This window comes from Lonchura striata, chromosome 3 (genome assembly GCF_050655825.1).
Source record: "Lonchura striata isolate lonStrDom1 chromosome 3, ASM5065582v1, whole genome shotgun sequence".
Classification (NCBI taxonomy): domain Eukaryota; kingdom Metazoa; phylum Chordata; class Aves; order Passeriformes; family Estrildidae; genus Lonchura; species Lonchura striata.
This window is the reverse complement of record NC_140705.1, coordinates 91,024,985-91,042,821: the sequence shown is the minus strand read 5'-3', so window position 1 is coordinate 91,042,821 and position 17,837 is coordinate 91,024,985. Positions and strand designations below refer to the sequence as shown.

At 41.7% G+C, this 17,837-nt stretch overlaps 1 protein-coding gene across 3 annotated transcripts in view; it reads right to left on the bottom strand.

Moving 5' to 3' along the window:
• Positions 1-848: 848 nt before the first annotated feature.
• The window catches only part of PLCB1 (phospholipase C beta 1), a 343,204-nt gene continuing 326,215 nt past the window's right edge, over positions 849-17,837 (bottom strand). The window contains exon 32 of one of the 3 annotated variants that reach the window (XM_021540293.3): positions 849-4,167. In XM_021540293.3, the coding sequence (XP_021395968.1) occupies positions 3,937-4,167 (231 nt within the window). In that variant the 3' untranslated portion in view covers positions 849-3,936. The remainder of the gene's footprint in view (positions 4,168-17,837) is intronic. The other 2 variants (XM_085577017.1, XM_021540294.4) reach the window with 2 other exon arrangements.

Genomic DNA, 17,837 nt, shown 5'->3' with positions numbered 1-17,837 from the left:
ACTGGCAAACAGTCAGTTTGATTCAACTGTTCAACACTCTTGATTTCACACCCCACTGCTCCTCTTTGGAAAAGGAGATGTATCCATTTTTTTTCTTTTGATTTCCCCCTACTTCCCCTTTTCCATCCCAGTCTTATTCCTGTCTGTCAGGCTCACAGCTCTGCTTTCAGCTCTGTTCCTCCCTTCCTTGCCTGGCCTCATCCCGTGCCGTGTCCATCCCATGTGTCAGACCCCATTTCCTTCCTAGTGAGCCATTTGACTCCAGTTGCCTCAGAGACTATTTATTTTAGCAGGCACATCCCTCAGTACACTGCACTCATATACCTGCTTATCTCCTCCCAGAGATAATTTTTTACATTGTAAATTAAATAGGGGGAGAGAAGTCAAAAGCCAAAGGAATAGATTTCGTTTTCAATGCTCTCAGTGGAAGGCCCTGAAAAGGTGTATTTCACAGCACATATATAATTGAATAGGTGATGAGTGAAACAGCTGGAACAGTGGAACACAAGTAAAGGTGCTGTAATTTGTTGAGACAGTTTATTGGTATGGCTGGAAATCACATCCCAGCTCTCCTGCAAAAGCCTTCCTGTAAACCAACACATTTTCTTACCAGTTCATTGGCTCCTGCAAACTGCTTGTTGTTTCCCATTGTTTCAGAGTAGCAGCAATTGCTCATTGTGCTGGAATGGGCAGGGGCTGGAAGCACAGGCATGTGCAATTTCTTGTTCTTGGTGTGAAAACAAAAGCCTGCAGGGAAATTTCCCTGCCTTCTCCTGGCACTGTCCCCATCAGCAAAGGGCTCCTGAGTCAACTGAGGTTCATGAGTCAATGAACAGAGAAAATGGGGCTTGTGTTAAGAAATTTTTATTTGTCCTTTGGATCTGTAATGTAAGCACATAAAATTACAAGTGGAAGAAACATCATGCCACAAAATTGCATAGAATTTTTACAAAAATGTGAATTATGCCTCTGAAACAATCATAGATTGAGGAAATGAAAAAATATGTACATGTTAACTGGAATATTTCATTCTACTCTGAAAGCAAATCATCAAGGACTAATCAATCACAGACACTATTAATACAATGTACAAGAGCAACACTGATTTCAAAGAAAGGCAAGCAATGATGTCCCTTTAGTTATCTGTCAGTGAATGTTTAGCTAATACATGAGCATTAATTAACATAATTATGAACATGTTAAGTCTAAAATGTCTGGCCTTCATTAGAATTTTTAAAATTCTGTTTATACTGCCAAAACCAAGCTATTTTCAGTAGTGTAAAGATATCTGAAGTGCACGACCTAGTTTAATATAGACAGCTCTATTCTATACAGCAGAAAGTCCACAATACAGCATTTCCACACATTCAACACGGAACAAGGCAAATACATAAAAGGCACAAGACTTGCACATCATAAAGACCCTTTTTTCATTATCTTATTCTAGTTCAAGTAATATCAATATTAAATGATATCGGTTTCACTGAAATAGTTTGAATGATGCAAGATGTACAGGATTACACACTACCTTACACCTGCAGAAAGTGGCACTGTACAGATATAAAAAAATGTGAGTACAGGAAATGGTCAAATACAAACGTACTGTAAAATGACTACAGCTGATAGTATATTTAACCCAACCAGTCTATTTATTTCTTATTAAATATAAATAAAAGGTTAATTGGCATTTGCCCAAGTTTCTTCAAAGACTGTGGCGAAGTCCTGGCTCCCCTGAAGAACATGGGAACGTCGTGCTGAGGTTCAGAGGAGCCAGGAGTTTCCCAAAAAGTCTGCACTGTACAATGGTTCTATAATGCAATCGTTTCGGTTTTAGTATGAACACTGCTATCAGTTTATTCTTGTAATAATTCAGACAACACACCATTTTAACTTTATAAAATGCAGCATTAAATCTCGACTCTACATTTTCAATGAGTGATTAAGATTGATTTCAAAGTGCAAAACTAGGATTAGCAGAGGAGTCACCTTTCCTAGCGTTAAGATGAAAGCCAGATTTTTGAATTTCATATGCACTGATTTCATCATCATAAACCAGAACAGTTTAATTCAAAATATGATCTCCAAACAATGTGCAATTTTTCTTTCTTTCTGCTCTATGTTTAAAAAGGAAACATCAAAACACTGTTGGTTTTCCAAGATTGAACTTATATATATACACACCATTATTTAACTGAAAACTTAAATTGATTTGTATTTTATTGCTTAAATTTAAATAAAATAAGTTACTTTAAGTACTGAAATCCTGAGGGAATGTAAGTAAGGTAACTTAACTGTTACGATGCGTTAAAATGCCTCCCTATTAATTGATTGCTTTCTCCGATTGCCGATTGCTCTTTAACCCAAGTAAGGCCCTGATCTTGCAAACATGAATGTAAATGTTCTTCCCAGCCCAGCTCCTGAGCCCAGTGGTGCAGGAGAACACAACTCTGCAGGATCAAGTGTCTTGAGGCCAATCTGGGGCTTCTGAGCTTGCCCCAAAGCACCTCCACCGGCAGGAGAAGAATCACGCACTGGCTCAGGTACAAATCCCAATCTGTCTGTTTCATGATTCTGATTTCTGCTAGGCTATGAATCCAGAGAACAGCATTTCTTTACCTTTTCAAATATCCTGACTTTCATAATGTGTCTCTGTCATCTGATAGAAATTTCCCAGAATGTGCTGTTACTTCTCTCATGCTTATCATACAGTACGCTAGCTTTGATTGTTCTTATTTTAACAAGTCAGTTAAACAGATTAATATACATTTTAAAATAACAGTGGTCAGGTTTTTATACTTTGCTTTTAAATTTTAGACCTTAGTAAAACTGCACCTCAGTCTTAAAAATAATGGAAGATTCTGTCAGATTTCAAATACTGTAGTCCTAAACATTTTATAATCCTATCAAATCCAGTAAGCTTAAAATATGATACTTAAAATCAATACTTTTGAGTCTGCAAAATATATATCAAATTTATATTCTAAAGCTACTTTGATTTACACCACTAACACCACAAAAAGAATTCTATGATTTTATGATTATTCTATAGCAGTATAACCCAGATGTTAGATCTCAGAAAGATTCTCCCTACTCACGGATCCCTGAAACATTTCATTTGGCCGAGAGACCACATCAACTTCAAAAAGAAACATGCTGTGTGTGTATATAGACAGATGTGTGTGCATATATATATATATATATATATATATATATATATATATATATATACACACACACAAACATATATGCACTCACATGGTGTAACAAACACAGACAGACACAGACACCGATAATCTCCACGCGGGTTCTTCTCTCTGTTTTCCTCTCGTCCCCACAGTTCCAAGAATTTTCAGCAGCAAATATATGTCTCTCCATGGGATAAACATAATATCAAGACAGCAAGCCACCAGTGCTTGCAGAGCTAAAAAGGATCCAAGGTTTCAGTGCAAATGTAAAAGGATGGTACAGCTGTCAAGGTGCAGTTATAAAGAAGGAAACAAATATGATTAAATACTGTTGTAATATTTGCCAGGATCTCTATTAGTTTGGAGCAGTTTGCTCTGGCACTCCAAAAGGAAATCTGCACACACTTTTCTCTATACAATACACTGGTCTTCATGAAACATTCTTAGCAGTGAAAATGGCCAGAAAATTACCCATTGTAAACTGTCCCAAAAAAAAAAAAAAAAAAGAGGGAGGTTAACATATTAATTTTCCCATTACAACTGCACTAAGCTTTAGAACAATAATCAGATGAAGAATGAGAATGAAGACCTTTGCAGAATACTTTTTATAAAATATTCCTTTGGGGAAATGTGCACTTGAATGCAGATTCCTCCTGCCTCCCGAAGCACTCCAGCGGCAGCTCACCCCGGGAGACTGGAGACGGGCAGTTGGGAATGGTGCTCCCCGGTGCACTGATTGTTTCTTGGGCAGTTAAAAAGTAGTATCAAACACTTTTTCTTGGTTATCTTCTTCCAATTCCTCCTCACTTTGTGGAGGTTTATGATTTGATTTTCCACTGTCAGATGCCAGGGAAGAGGGGGCAGAACTGTGGTCTCCATCCTCACTGATTTTCCCTTTCATGGCTTCCTGTACGAACTCCAGAATTTCCAAAGGCAGTCTTTTGAATTTGTCTTGATATTCCTGATCAAGTTCCACCTGCAACTACAACAAAAGAGACAAGCTGTCTTCAGGTGTATCTGATGTGACCAGTGCTACAGGATGGGGAAAGTACCACACCAGGCAGGAGGGGAATTAACAAAGCATTATTGCACAATTCAAGACCGTATTCCCTTCTTTCCCGTATTAGCACCACGCATCCACAGTGCCTATCAATTTCCATGCAGTCATTGCAAAGCTGGAGGAACGTGCAGTCATAAGGCTGGTTTTGGGTACCATCCTTGGGTACCCAAATCCTTCAAATACATGTGGATTTAACTGTAGTGGTGTCCATACTCCCACTGGCTTTGACAAGACCCCATTCAGGTGTAGTATGGATCACAGATAAGCCTTTGAAAGAGCAAGGCCTTCACTGAGCTTCAGGTAGTTAATCACACATTAAACACACCACAAACATTGCTCTGAGAACAATAAAATAACTTTTGCCAGATTTCTTGGGTTGGAGAAACCATTAGGAAAAAGTCAGTTGTCAAAGGGAGTCAGAGAGGGAGGGAAAACAAGTTAAATTACATTTTGTTTGGCTAGATCATGAAAAGTTACATTATCAGATTAATGCAGAATGTGTCTTGGACATTACTGGGGAAAAAGTGTCATATCATCAACAGGATGCAAAAGGCATGCAGAAAGAAATCTGGCTATCAGTCTTCAGGAAGCAGTGGGTCCTTTCCCAGTATTTATTAGTACAGCCTTTGTTTTTAGTGCCCATATTATGATCTGCATGATCCATTATTTAAAAAACATTAATGTGTATCAGTTTCAACTGAAGACAAAGCCAATTTTTTCATTATGACCAATATGAGCACAGCAGGAAGCAAAGGGGTGAGTTCCAAAGCCAGATCCGCTCCATCCATCCATCCATCCATCCATCCATCCATCCATCCATCCATCCATCCATCCACCCATCCATCCATCCACCCACCTTCTTAAAAAGAGGGAATCAGGTTCTGCTAACTGTAGCTGCAGCAGTTTTGCAATAGTTTCTTAGGCAATTGTGTTTTCAGCTAAATATTTTCTCAGGATTTCCAGGATAAAGGTGCTAGGAACTCTGATCCTTCAGTTCTAGGCCTGAGTCTGTCCTGTGCAGTTTCAGGTCTCCTTCACCCCACTGCAACAGCTCTCAACAGGCAATGCAAATTTTCACTTGAACATTAGGTCCTATCCTAGTCTTACCATTCTTAACCTGTCCACACAAACCATGTGACTCTACCACTACCCCTCCCTCTGAGTCCTTCCAATCTCATTCCCCATGCTTCTGTCCTGGTTTTCATTCTGCATCTCTCTGGCTTTATTTTTGTGAGGCCTCTTCTCCTTTCTCCTGACGTGCAAATCAATGTCCTTAGTTCACCCGATCTAGTTCTACATTCCTTAATTAGAGAAATTCTTCAGCTTTCCTTCCTTAAGATCTAAGATATGTTCTTTTTCCTTTTGGTTTCCTTGCTAAAGCTCTTTTCCTGCATTCTTTCTGGCAATTTCCCTGATGTCCTGGCCTCTGTTTTCCACCTCAGATAAAAACCAAGTCTGAGGCACAAATGCTTCCATTAAAACACACCCTGCCTCTAAAATATATATTTCTATCAACTAGAAATAGATACTTGTCACTGTGGTAGTTAATCATTACCCTAACACCCTTCTTCATTTCCTTCACCCCTTTATCTTCTGGCTTTATGTCTCCATTTTGCAAACACTTCCACAAGTATAGGTATCATCAGTGGAACAGTGCCTTAAGGTGGCTGGTGAAGAAAACTGGAAAATGATCCTCCCTCTCTGCACTGCTATCCACAGCCCCAGGACTCCTCTCCTGCTTCCAAGGGAGCTCCTCAGCTCCTGAGAGATCATATCTGCCCTGGCTGGAGTCTCGGCAGCATGGCACTCACGTAGGTCACACTGCAAAAACAAAGATTAAATTCTGGGCAAAGGGTCTTCCTTCATGGTGCAATTGTGCTTGGGGTTACAGTTCATGGCTAAATACCTGCACTGTGAAAAACACACGAGTGTCCCAACCAGAGATGAGCTGCTGCATTTCCCCCACCTCATTGTCGCACATGGCATTTGTGAATTTTGGGCACCTCAGGTATAGAAGAAGGTGTGTAGTATCATAAGTCAGGGGAAAGTCTCCTGGCTCCCATCTTCCTTCAGAACCTCTATTTGCTTAATTAGATTTAAAAGCAAAAGAAATATTTGAAATCCCTCAGAAACTGAACATTATCTGAACCCAGTGCAGCCATAAGCATGTTGTTAGATAACAATTGTATCTAATATTCTCCTAAAGCGCCTCCAGTGGCTAATCCCCCCTAAGTCGAGTGCTTAATAGAAATGACATGAATCTGGAGCCACCTCTCTGCCTCCAGAGACAGTCTATATAGATATCTAATCATGAGAAGGTTGAAGTTAGTTGAGAAGGAGCAGACAGCAGACAAGGACAGTTGATTAAAACTGAATCAGTAAAAATTAGTTTTTCTTTCTGACTCTGAAGGCATTGTCAGTTCTTCCCCTTGCTCAGTGTCCGACAAACTCCTCAGATCCCACCAATTCTCTGGCCCTTGAGCCACACAAGGTTAAAGAAACAAGTTGCCTGCTTAAAACCAGCTGGCCTAAAGAAGTCCAGCTGTTTTTCTCTTAAAAGCCTCAGTGTCCTTCTATGTGTTCAGAAGTTTTACAGGGATATTACAGTTCATGGCAATGAATAGAAAGCTGCCCTCTCAGCAGCAGCAGTAGCCACACACACCTCTCATTTGGCTGGCTGATGGCAAGACAAAGTGCCACATTACTGTGTGAATAAAAACCTCTCTGCTCGACCAAAGCCTTACCAGACTCCACCCAGGGGAGCCTTCCCACTCAGTTTGCTGTTCCTTTGGGTTGTTTCCCATCACAAGTCTACCTACCCCAATTTCTCTGCTCTCTAGCTACTAAACAAGGTGACCTACACTTGCTGCTAGGATTTTGGAGTCAGACAAGGGGGAGGGGGGGGGGAATGAGACCAATGATTGGATGGGCAGATCATTATCTGGACCACTGTCCTCATTAGCATGTAACAACCTTCTTCCTTCTGTTATCTCACTACCTGCCTTTTTACAGATCTTCTGTCCTCTCCTTAAGGCACAACAACAACAACACAAATGTCACCCCCATGTAGCTTTAGTGTCCCACAGTTGGACACTATTTCTTGTTCAGGTAGATCTCACTCCCATGTACTTTACTGACAGGCAATGAGTTAAAAGTTTAAAATTCAGAGCCATCATTAGGTGTTGGCAATGGGGTCCTCGGGGACAGGGGATGGATGTATTAGTCCCTTCTGATGGCTGTGGCCAGAAGCTCTTGAATGTGTGCTTCCATCTGCTACCTTTATTTTTTTTAACCCAACAATGCAAGTTAAACAATGCCAGCTGATGCACACCTCAGATTTACACAAAAACTGCCCTGGACAAACAGCACCATCCGCACCTCGAATCCAACTGACACAGCTCTGAGCTTAGGGACAGGACACAAGGATGGCTTTACAGGTGAGCAGAGCTCCTGGCAGCCAGCCAGCTGCCCAGCTCATGGGCTCATGTTCCCTCCCAATTCAAAGGGCTCTTCAGCATCCTTGGCTGCGACCACTTTCCAAAAAGGGTCATCAGTCAGGGAAAGGCCTTGCAGCCCTTCCTTGGAATGTGGGAGGGGACAATTATTATGGTTGCTCAACTTAAATCAAGGGAAAAACACTCAGGAAAGAAAGCAGATGGTATTATTAAAATTATTTGCATTCATGTTTGTACCTTGCTGTTATTATTAGAACTCCCAAATGAACAGCATGAACAGCAGTAGAAGCAGTGACTGTGATCAATAAAGGATTACAGAAACAGAGGTTGAGGGTTTAGGCACTCCTGACCAAGCCCTTGTAGACTCCTGCATGTTTGCAAAGTGATCTAATGAACCCCTGTTTCCACCAAGAGCCAAAAGAGAGTGGTCATGTGGGACAGGCGCTGTGCTGCCAGCACAAGTGGCCAGAGGTGGGCACAGCTGGCCACACAGCCCTGCTTCCACCTCACCTCCTGCTGCACTCCAGCAGCCCAAGGGAAAGGGGAACTGGGGGGAAACATACTCAGCCCGTGTCTCTTCCTGCAGTCCCTCTGAAGTCCTGAATGTGATAACTGCTGCTCCTTCCCCTGTACCCTGAGGGTGACTAGCCTTTCGGAAGTCCCTGCTGCAAGGGCTTCCCAAAGCGTTTCCCCTCTCCTCATCCTGCCTTGGGACACCGCAGGCTTGGCCTGTGACCTTGCAGCATCCTTCTCCTGCTGTCACATCTCCGCTGATGCAAAACCAACCCACCCGCACTGCCATTCATTCCAGATCACACGCGTTCTTAAAATATATCTGCGTCTCAAAAATAACACAAGGGTCACTACTTAACAAGCATCTCGAGAATTAATCATCAGCTAAAAACGTTTTGAGAAAGTTATGTATGAAATACAACAATTGCACATTTTGGTGAAAAAACCCCACCAAAACACAGTTTTGTTGAAACAAAAACATTAATTATGGCCATATTTGGTTTGATGAAATTCTTCAACTGGAAAGATTTCATATTACTCCAAATAAGTCACTTTTTAAAGTCTCAGGTTTTTCCATTCCGCTGAGAATTTTTCTCTAAGAGCAGCTTTTTGAGTTTGTGTTTCTGTTCTATCTCCTTTTAAATTAATTTTATTTTGTTTTCCTGGTGACTTTATTTCCCTGAATGATGCAGTAAATTATGAATGGAAAATTATTCAAATATCCTAGCTCAACAATTTAGGTAAAAATAGACTCCAAGGACTAAATAGTTCAGTATCTCCAACAATCTCTGACATTTCCAACAGTAAACTCTTTATTCTTAAGTTTTTTTCACCATTTTTGAATTAAGATTTCAAATGTGAAACATTTTAAAGTTGTGTTGTTTCTCCTTGAGGCAGAGTACAGCAAAATATGTAAAAAATTACTCTTTTGGTATTTGATTGTTGCATTTACTCACCAGTTGAAGTGTGATACTCATTTGTATCCATAATTACGGTGGCACTGCCCACATGCAGGATATTATTTAATACCACATAGACAGTGCCTGTTCTTTTTGTTTTACTGATGAGAAACTCAACTGTATTTGTTTCTTCTGTGCAATTTCAGCAGAATGTATTTTGAGAACAGGCTGTAACTGGCTTCTGCATCATTTGTAATCAAAGTGGGGTTGCAACCTCTCCAGGGAATTTCTGTTTAGCAAAGCTTCCGTTTTCCTTATCACGTGCCATTGGAAATGTTTATTTTGTTAACACCAGCAACACTGATTATTTCAGTGGTCAGTGTTGCCATATTGTAACAGCAACACTGGGCTGGGATTGAGGCCCCTTTCTCACTCCTCCCCTCCTTCTCCAAATCCGCTAAAGCTACAAATACTTATTTTTCTTCCTGCAAATATTTGACCTGTGTGGCTTAAGATACTTTTAAATAGAGGATTTGGGGCTTTTAAGCCTGCATCAGACAACAAATATACATAATGTCAGTGACCTCAATTTAGCTTCCAAAATAGCACATAGAGGACTCCCAGATTAAGGGTACAGAGAGCAAGAAGGCTGCTGTTCCTCTGCTTTTCATTTTCAGAGCTTACTCAATTAGAGAGCCATTCTAGAGGGATACAGCGTCAAAAGACATATGAGTAGCAAGAACTGTTAAAAGCAGATGGAGGCTCAGTAACAGGGAGAGTGAAATTGAGGAACAGAGCTCAGTGATCAAGTGATTTATAGGCAGCAATTTTTGTTTAATTGGAAACAGTAGGAGCTTCTTATTAAGGACCATGTTATTCTCTCCACTAAGCAGATTTCTGCTGGGAAGGCAAAGGAGTAACCACTACTCAGATGTTCTCATGCCTCAAGGCCACAGTCCCTCTGCAGTACTCGGCTGGAGACCTCTATGTCCCCTCAGAATGGCTCTAAGGCAGCAGCTGGAAACAGCAGGTTCTTGGGAAGCTGTTTGCCCAGGCTTGGGAAATGAGTTAACTCTTTGTGTGCAGAGAGCACCTAAAGGCTCGTTTTTTCTCCCAGTGACATCCCAGGGAAATGCACAAAGGACATGCCAACCATATTCACATTTGGGCTTAATACAATTTAAGGACAACACTGCAATCCTGAGATGAAACTATTCAGGTAGATGAGGTTTTCCCTTAGAAGATGTGGGAGTGTGGAATCATCAAGGGAAGCCTAAGGGCACTTGGTATCTGAGGTGGCACAGGTAAACAACAGCAGGAAATGTCTTCATGCTGACTGGAAAGCTCCTGTTGATGCGTCCTGTCCTCAGACAAGGACATCTCTGCATTTTCAAACAATGGTTAGTTTCCAGACCATGAGAGACATCAGGCACACCAATTCCCAGACCCCTTCTCTGCCTCCCTACTTGAAGGTGATGCTCCCCTAGTCCTTCACACAAGGTCATCAGGCCGACCTTGCCACCCCACAAAGTCTCCATGCTGCTTCCCTCAGACCAGGGCTGCTGGCTCAGCTCCACTTTTGACTGCTCCACTATGGCCCCTCTGCCTCCCCATGCCAACAGGCTGCACAGGCCAGACTCTCTCCTTGGCAAAAATCACCAGCAGTCACTTGAAGCACATCAGAAGCCATGTAGTGGGTAACACACACTGTGTTATGTGCTTTTGTACAGACACTGCCCCTCCCACTGCCTCCCTTATCTGCCATGTTTCAGCTCAGTGCCTCTTCCTGCTGAAGCAAAGGTGATGTGTTCTGCCTCCCTGAGGGTACAAGTCCTCAAATAAATGAGTCCCTCTAATATCTGCTGTGTCAACTCACTAGACTGTAACCTTGGGGCCTCCATCAATCTGTGTCTCTGCCTTTATTAACTTCAACCTCCATTAAACCAATGGAAGCTTGGCTCCTGGGTTTTAATGTTTATCAGGCAACTCATATCTACGTTCTGTGTAGTAAACCAACATTTGCTCCAATAACTGATTAAAAATCAGTGTCTGGGTGGTGAGATTGCCCATCAGTGCTGCCCAGGTTATACACATATTTAACACACGTACACCTGTACAATAGCTCTGCTGAGACCTTCTGGATTAGAGAAGGTTCTTACAGCAAAAGCCTAAACTGGTGATCTTTTCCTACTGGCAATTGTATTATTAGCAGCAATTTCAGATCTCTTGCATTTTCTTTAAATACATTATTTAAAGAAATAGCTTGTATTGAATTCTGTGGGAGGATTTTCTTCACAGTAACTCGTTTCCTGTTTCTTAAAAGTCCGGCAGTTTATTCTCATACAAAGCCCTGCTCTGTGCCTCTGTAAGCTGCATACTTGGAATTACTCCTCTTTCTGATGATTATTTCATGTAACACTTTGCTTTTGTGGATAAAATGCTTTCTTAAGCTGTCAAGTGGCTCTTAGAAAACTCCATAAAAGCATGACCTATGCACCTCATGATGCATATGAATAAAAATAATTTGAGCTAGAATGAATAGGAAAAAAATCCCCTTTCTATGGGCATTTTAAGGGTAGATTCTGAGATTCTGTTCTTTTTCATCATCACTAGAGTAAGCTATCTTCACTGTAAGCAAAGGAGAATCTGCTCAGTTTCAATGCAGTAAATCCAGAGAAACTACCCTGAAGTCTCATCTATCAGCAGATACTGCCCTTAGTTTATTGGGGTGGATCCAGGGTAAATAACTCAAGTGACAGAGCTCAAAAAGAGCTTAAAAACTCTCCCTGAAAGCTGTTCCTTTTTTAAAGTTTTGTCCATATTTTGGATACTGCAAAACAAATAACAAAAGTATAAATGCAGCCATTACCTTCTAATAAATGATGTTTTACCACTTCCACGATGCCTCCAAGGCAGCCTGCAAACAGTATAGGCCTTCCAAGAGTAGCAATATTGTAATCTTCATCTCAAGAGGTCATGACAGTCCCTTGGAAACTCATTTTAAATGACATCTTGAGGTTACAACAGCAACAATATATTCCAGAAATATTCCAAACCCCGGGTGGACTTAGCAGAGAATGTGGGACTCAGCAGCAGCACGGCCGCAGAGCAGCACGTCCCCAGCGGGCCATGGAATCTGCAGGGCACTTAATATTTACTGTGTTTTGCCTGAGAGTGGTGTTGTCCCACAAAGTGAGAGATTTTGGCAATTTTTGAAAGAGGGGAGACAAGAAAAGAAAGTTTCAGGTGCTTAAGGCCTCTTGTATGAGGGCTCAGGAGCTGCTGGAGTTCAGATCTGGAAAAAAGGTGGTGGAATCCACAGCACAGCTTTTGGATTCTCACCTAAATTGAACTCTGGATTCAGTTTAACAAAGCACTTTCCATTCTCTTATATCCACATTGCTAATAGATAATTACAGTGTTGCCTGTGTCTGCCTCTTGGCAGGACATCTCTAACAGGCCCCATCAGTGTCACAGAAAATTCCCTCTGAGAGCAGATATTTTTTTCTCTTCCAATACAACAATGAAAAGGAAATAAATAATCTCTGTCTCTCTCCACCGGCATCACTGTGCTCCTCAAAGCAAAACGAACAGCTCACCCTTTGATTAAGTCTGGCACCTCCTTTCACTGCCATACCCTGCTCTGCCCAACTCTCCAGCCTGCTTTGAGGAATAAGAGCTCCAAACACACACTGAGGGCTGTGCATCTTGAGACAGCACCTTTCTTAGATACACACTCACTGAAACTTCCATGTCCCTGGCAATTGTCAGGGAGCTGGGTGGAGGTTTAGAAGCAAGCCATCATTACCTAAGAAATAATCACACCGATAAATCCTCTGCTGCACTTTGAAGTTTACCTTGCTCTGGCTGTAGATCTCCATGCCAGAGAGCCTCTGCAAGAGGGAGCCCCACTGAAAAGTCTTCTTGGAAAAGTACTGAGCAGTCAGTCCTTCTCCTAATATCTTGTTAAAAACGAATGTTTCTAGACTGGAAAGCAAGCACACTCTGAATAAAGATCAAAGCCTTCAAAGTTTCTTCAAAAACCTTTTCAAATAGTTGCAGTTCTATAATTCCTTGTAATAGTGAAGGCTATTCCAAAATAGTTCCTAACTCATCAACAACATGAATGTGGCTTCCTCTTTACTATTAGCAGAGACTTTTGCATTGACTCTCCCCATATAATAAGCCAATTTAGTGACAGACCCATTATTTTTTAACATAACAGGCTAATGAAAAAAAATCCATTCAGAACCTGGCAGAAGTTTAACAGTGGAAACAGAGCCACTATCCCTCCTCTTCCATCTTCCAGAAATGGAAGAGAAGGGATAGTAGTTCTGTTTAGTGTCAGGGAAGTTTTGAGGCTGGGTTTAACAATGAGAAAAAGCTGGGACCAGGTTCAAACTTACGTGCTAATGTATATGTTCATCATTATCTAATGGCCATCAAATGGAGATGTATCATTGCTACTGGGGACTGAGGCTGCCGAGTTTAGGGGCTGCTCCGTGTTTATATACTCTGATTATCTTCACATCCCTCTACTTCCACCATGAGTTCATCCATATATCCACACTTCTCATCATTTCATGCTGTACTACACAGCACACTTGGGTTTTTTGTTTTTTTTTTTAACTTGAGAAGCAAAATTAGTGCAGAATTTTAACTGCTACCACTAAAAACTTTAGAGCTTAATATAAAAGCAACACTGCCCAGTGGTTCAGCCTAATTAAAAATAGCCTGAAGGTTTTTACTTCCTAATACTACAGTGAGCTTTAAAGGAAAAAAACCCTCCTCTTGCTGTCTGTACTGCTGTTACTGGATTAAGCAGCACTATGCACTAGGAGGTTGACCGAGCCATCCTCATGATTAGGTTCAAGGGATTAATATTTCAGTTCAGTTGTTTTTAATTTAAACATTTTCTCCAAAGTTCATATTAATGCTGACTGCTGCAAGCTTAGGCAACTCTCTAATTACCTATAAAGTTTAAATGACCCATGCAGAAAACTTTATTTCAGTGATGTTCAGCAAGCATCCCACAATGCAAAAATTGACAAATAAGGTAATTTCATCAACCCAGATCAAAGCTGCCCAGAGCAGCTTGAACTCCTGCCTTGTAAAGCACAGACCCAAAGTTCACTCCAGTGTACAGGACAGTGATTGGCTTTAATGGGATTTGGATCTACAATTTGTATCTCCAACCACCAAGTACAGGTGCAAACAGACCAGATAAAGTGAAGGAACTGCTGGCACTAAAGGGCATGAAATGCTTGCTCCTGACCCAGCAGGGATCTGGGGGTAATCGTAATCTGCCTCACAAAGGAGAGGTGCAAAAGTTGTGTTTCAGTGGCTCAGAGTTTTCACCTGAAAATCACTCCCATTTTCAATGCAAGCAAACTGCAAAGTGTGAAGGAGTTTAGGAAAAAGGAACCAGGTTGCTGCTTAAAATCCAAGCCTGCGCCAACAGACAAGAGACAACCTCCCACAGAGAAGGGCAGATGCCTTTCTCACCTCCAGACCTCACTCTCTCTGTGTACTGCCCCATCTGGGTTTCCCTCCAGCACCTGAGCTCCTTGAGGAACGGAAACTGCTGCTGAGGCTGTTTCTCCCTCCTGATGCTTATTCTGGGTGAGGAACTGCCACCCTGCTCATGCTGCAGCCCAAGCAGCCTCACAGCCTGGTCTCAGGTGTGGTGGGATATGTCCAGTGAGGAGCTGTGACAGAAAATGGGTGTCACAGGGCCTGTGTGTGGGTCTGTGCCATGGAACACTTCCCCTGGATCTGAAAGTGCTCTTGAACACATCACTTAAAGAGCTTGCCATTGAGCTGTGGGCTCAGACCTTGCTGTTGCCAGGAAAAGGGACACACTAGCTCCTTAGAAGCCAGCAGAGGCAGGAGGATAAGGGACACCACAACTGAGGATCCGTTCCTCTGGTGCCTCCTGTCCCCACTGAGCTCAGTGGCCACGAGAAGGTCACTCTGGGGCTCCCTCACTCCTTGAGTCCACTGCAGGAACTGTGAGCTTCTCACTGTGAGCTGGATCTGGTCCTGGCTTCTCTCCTCCTGAGGTTAATACAGTTCATCAAAGCTCAGTTCACCAGAGGGTCAAGCCTGAACTGAGATGAATCTCATGGAACTTCACTAAGCCCTTTGCTTTTTTTTCCACTGAGAGGCATGCCATCAAAATGCCTAACATGATCCCCCTAGAGCTCCACTTTGTTTTTAATCTGATTTCATTTATGTGTATCACTATTGGTAGCTTCTCTCTTGGAAAGGTTTTGCACCATGCAAAACCTTATTTAAGAGAAAAAACACTAGCAATATAACAAAACCTCTTTCCATTACAAGAACTTATCTTTTTAATGCTCTATCAGTGTTTTATTATTATTTTGGTACTTGACATCTTCCAAAAGCATTAAAAAGTTCTTGAGAGGTCTTACAGCTTTACAGTACATTCTCTGATACCAATTCCGATCACAGTCTAGCTGAAGATAAGTTTAATGAACACTAGAAAAATAAAGACCTTTCATAAGTGATCAAGTGATTTGAAAAAGCAAAAGAGTACTTTAAAAACATGTGTTTCTCGCTTTAGAGCCCTATATTAAAAATGTTAAGACTGGACATCTCTGCAACATAAATTCATCTGGAACTTGGGGAGTATTTACTTCAAATGATAGCAAACGAGTATCAGAAATGAATGAGATTATTAACTTGCAAAAACACCTTTTAGAACAATGACTATGAAATGTCATATTTTCCCCATCTTGTGGAAATTTGTTTAGTATTAGAGAAATACAGGCATTAGATTTAGTGATGGTGAGTGAATAATAAAGTCATCTACTACTCTAAATAACAGTAAAAAGATTATTCTGAATTAGTTACAGAAGTTATTCCTAAAAAACTCTTATCACTTATGTTATTTAAACTTTCTTACATATCAATTAGTTTGAAATAATAAGTCTTTAGGCTATCTATTAATTGCAGCACTGTTGGCACGATCTGTATTTAAAATTATGCAATGAAAATTAAGCTGAAGCACCAAGCTGTCTTGGCTAACAAAAAAGATTTCCTCAGCCCTTCGGATAGAGCAGGAGAGAGAATGGGGGCACTGAATCCACAGGAGAACTCTTTCTCACTTTACAGCTCCCTCCTGGCACAGGCTGACACGGGCTGTGGAAGGCACAAGGTAAGAACCCCATGTTGAAGCTGCAGGGCTGCTTTCCCAGAACATTTCCCAGTCCATTTTCCCATTGCCTGGCATGACTGCTCCCAGGCAAAGGGAGAAGAGCTCCCAGGACTAATGCAAAGGAAAGGCAGCACCACTCAGAACAGGAGAGTTGCTCCAGGACATTCTGCATGGGATCATTAGAAACCCAAGGGATGGGAGATTTAAAGGGTTAAGTAACTCCTTCAGAAGGCAGGGGGAAGCTGTTTGCAGAGGAATAGCTGGTCCATACACGAGGAGAAGACACCAATTTTCATTTCTGCTGTTACGGCTTGAAGCTCTCCAAGAAGCCTCCAACCCATGCTTTTAAGTCTTCCTGTCTTTGCAGAGCAGATCTAAGGACAGCTGAACTCCTCCTGTCTGCTCATATTTGGCTTCACAGATAGACTGAAGCTACACTTTGGCATTTGTCTCATTCCCTCTGGGCTGGTTCCTGCTGGCACCTGTCAGAGGCACGGCAGGGACTGCCACAGCAGCACTGACCAGGAAGGGAGTTTAAAAAGTGCAGCCATTCCTTGGCAGGTGTTATTTTCTCAAATCCTTCATGCCTGCAGTGCAGATGAATCAAAGAGCTGTTTCAGAGATCTTGGGAATGGCATCTTCCTGTCACAGAAACTAGAATAAAAGCTGCTGAAATGTTCTGATGGAGGGAACCATACCTGGGAAAGAAACTTCTTTAAATCAGAGCAGCCACTGAAGCTCACTCCCTGTCAGCCTCTGCCTGCTCCACCAGCAGTTCCCTGTCTCCTGCATCCTATGGTTAATTGTACTTTTAAATAAGGAAAGGCAGAGCATCCTCCTACCAATATTAATGAGCTATAGGGAGGAAACAAGGGTGAGTCATTCCTCTTGTGACAGGTCTGTGTGCTTGTGGATGCATAGACACACACATAAAAAAAGGGAAGACATCTGAATATTTTTAAGTACATCAATATAATGACTCCACTGGTACAAACATGGGTTTTGTTGAGGAAAAAAAATCATGTTACTGAAATATTAATACAAAAGATGCAGTTTGTTCAGGGAGGACAGGTACAAAGAGGATCTTTGGTGAGATATTTATCAAAGATCCACTTTTTTTTTTTGTGATCTCCAGCACACTGTGGAGAGGGACCTGCTCAGGGTCTCTGGGCAATGACAGAATTGGACATGAAAGCACTCTGTGGGCACTCTGACAGATGATTGGGTGGTGAAGCTTTACTTACTTGCCCAGAAAACTTTTCAAAAAGGATTTCAGGAGGGTACAGAATATTTAAACTTCTGAGCAGGCAACATCCATATTGACAGTATGTCCGCTCTACTGGTGATTGGCTGGGAAAACAGACATCTCTTCCCATGAGGGATGTAAACCTGTGAGCAAGATTACTGCTTTTCCAGATTAAATCAATTCCTGCAGTAGCCAACAGAGAGGACCCTAGCCCACGTAAATCCTCAAACATGGTTTATGTCACTGAATTAAATCTGCTTATGAGTTACAACCATTACATGGCAGATGATATTACAAGA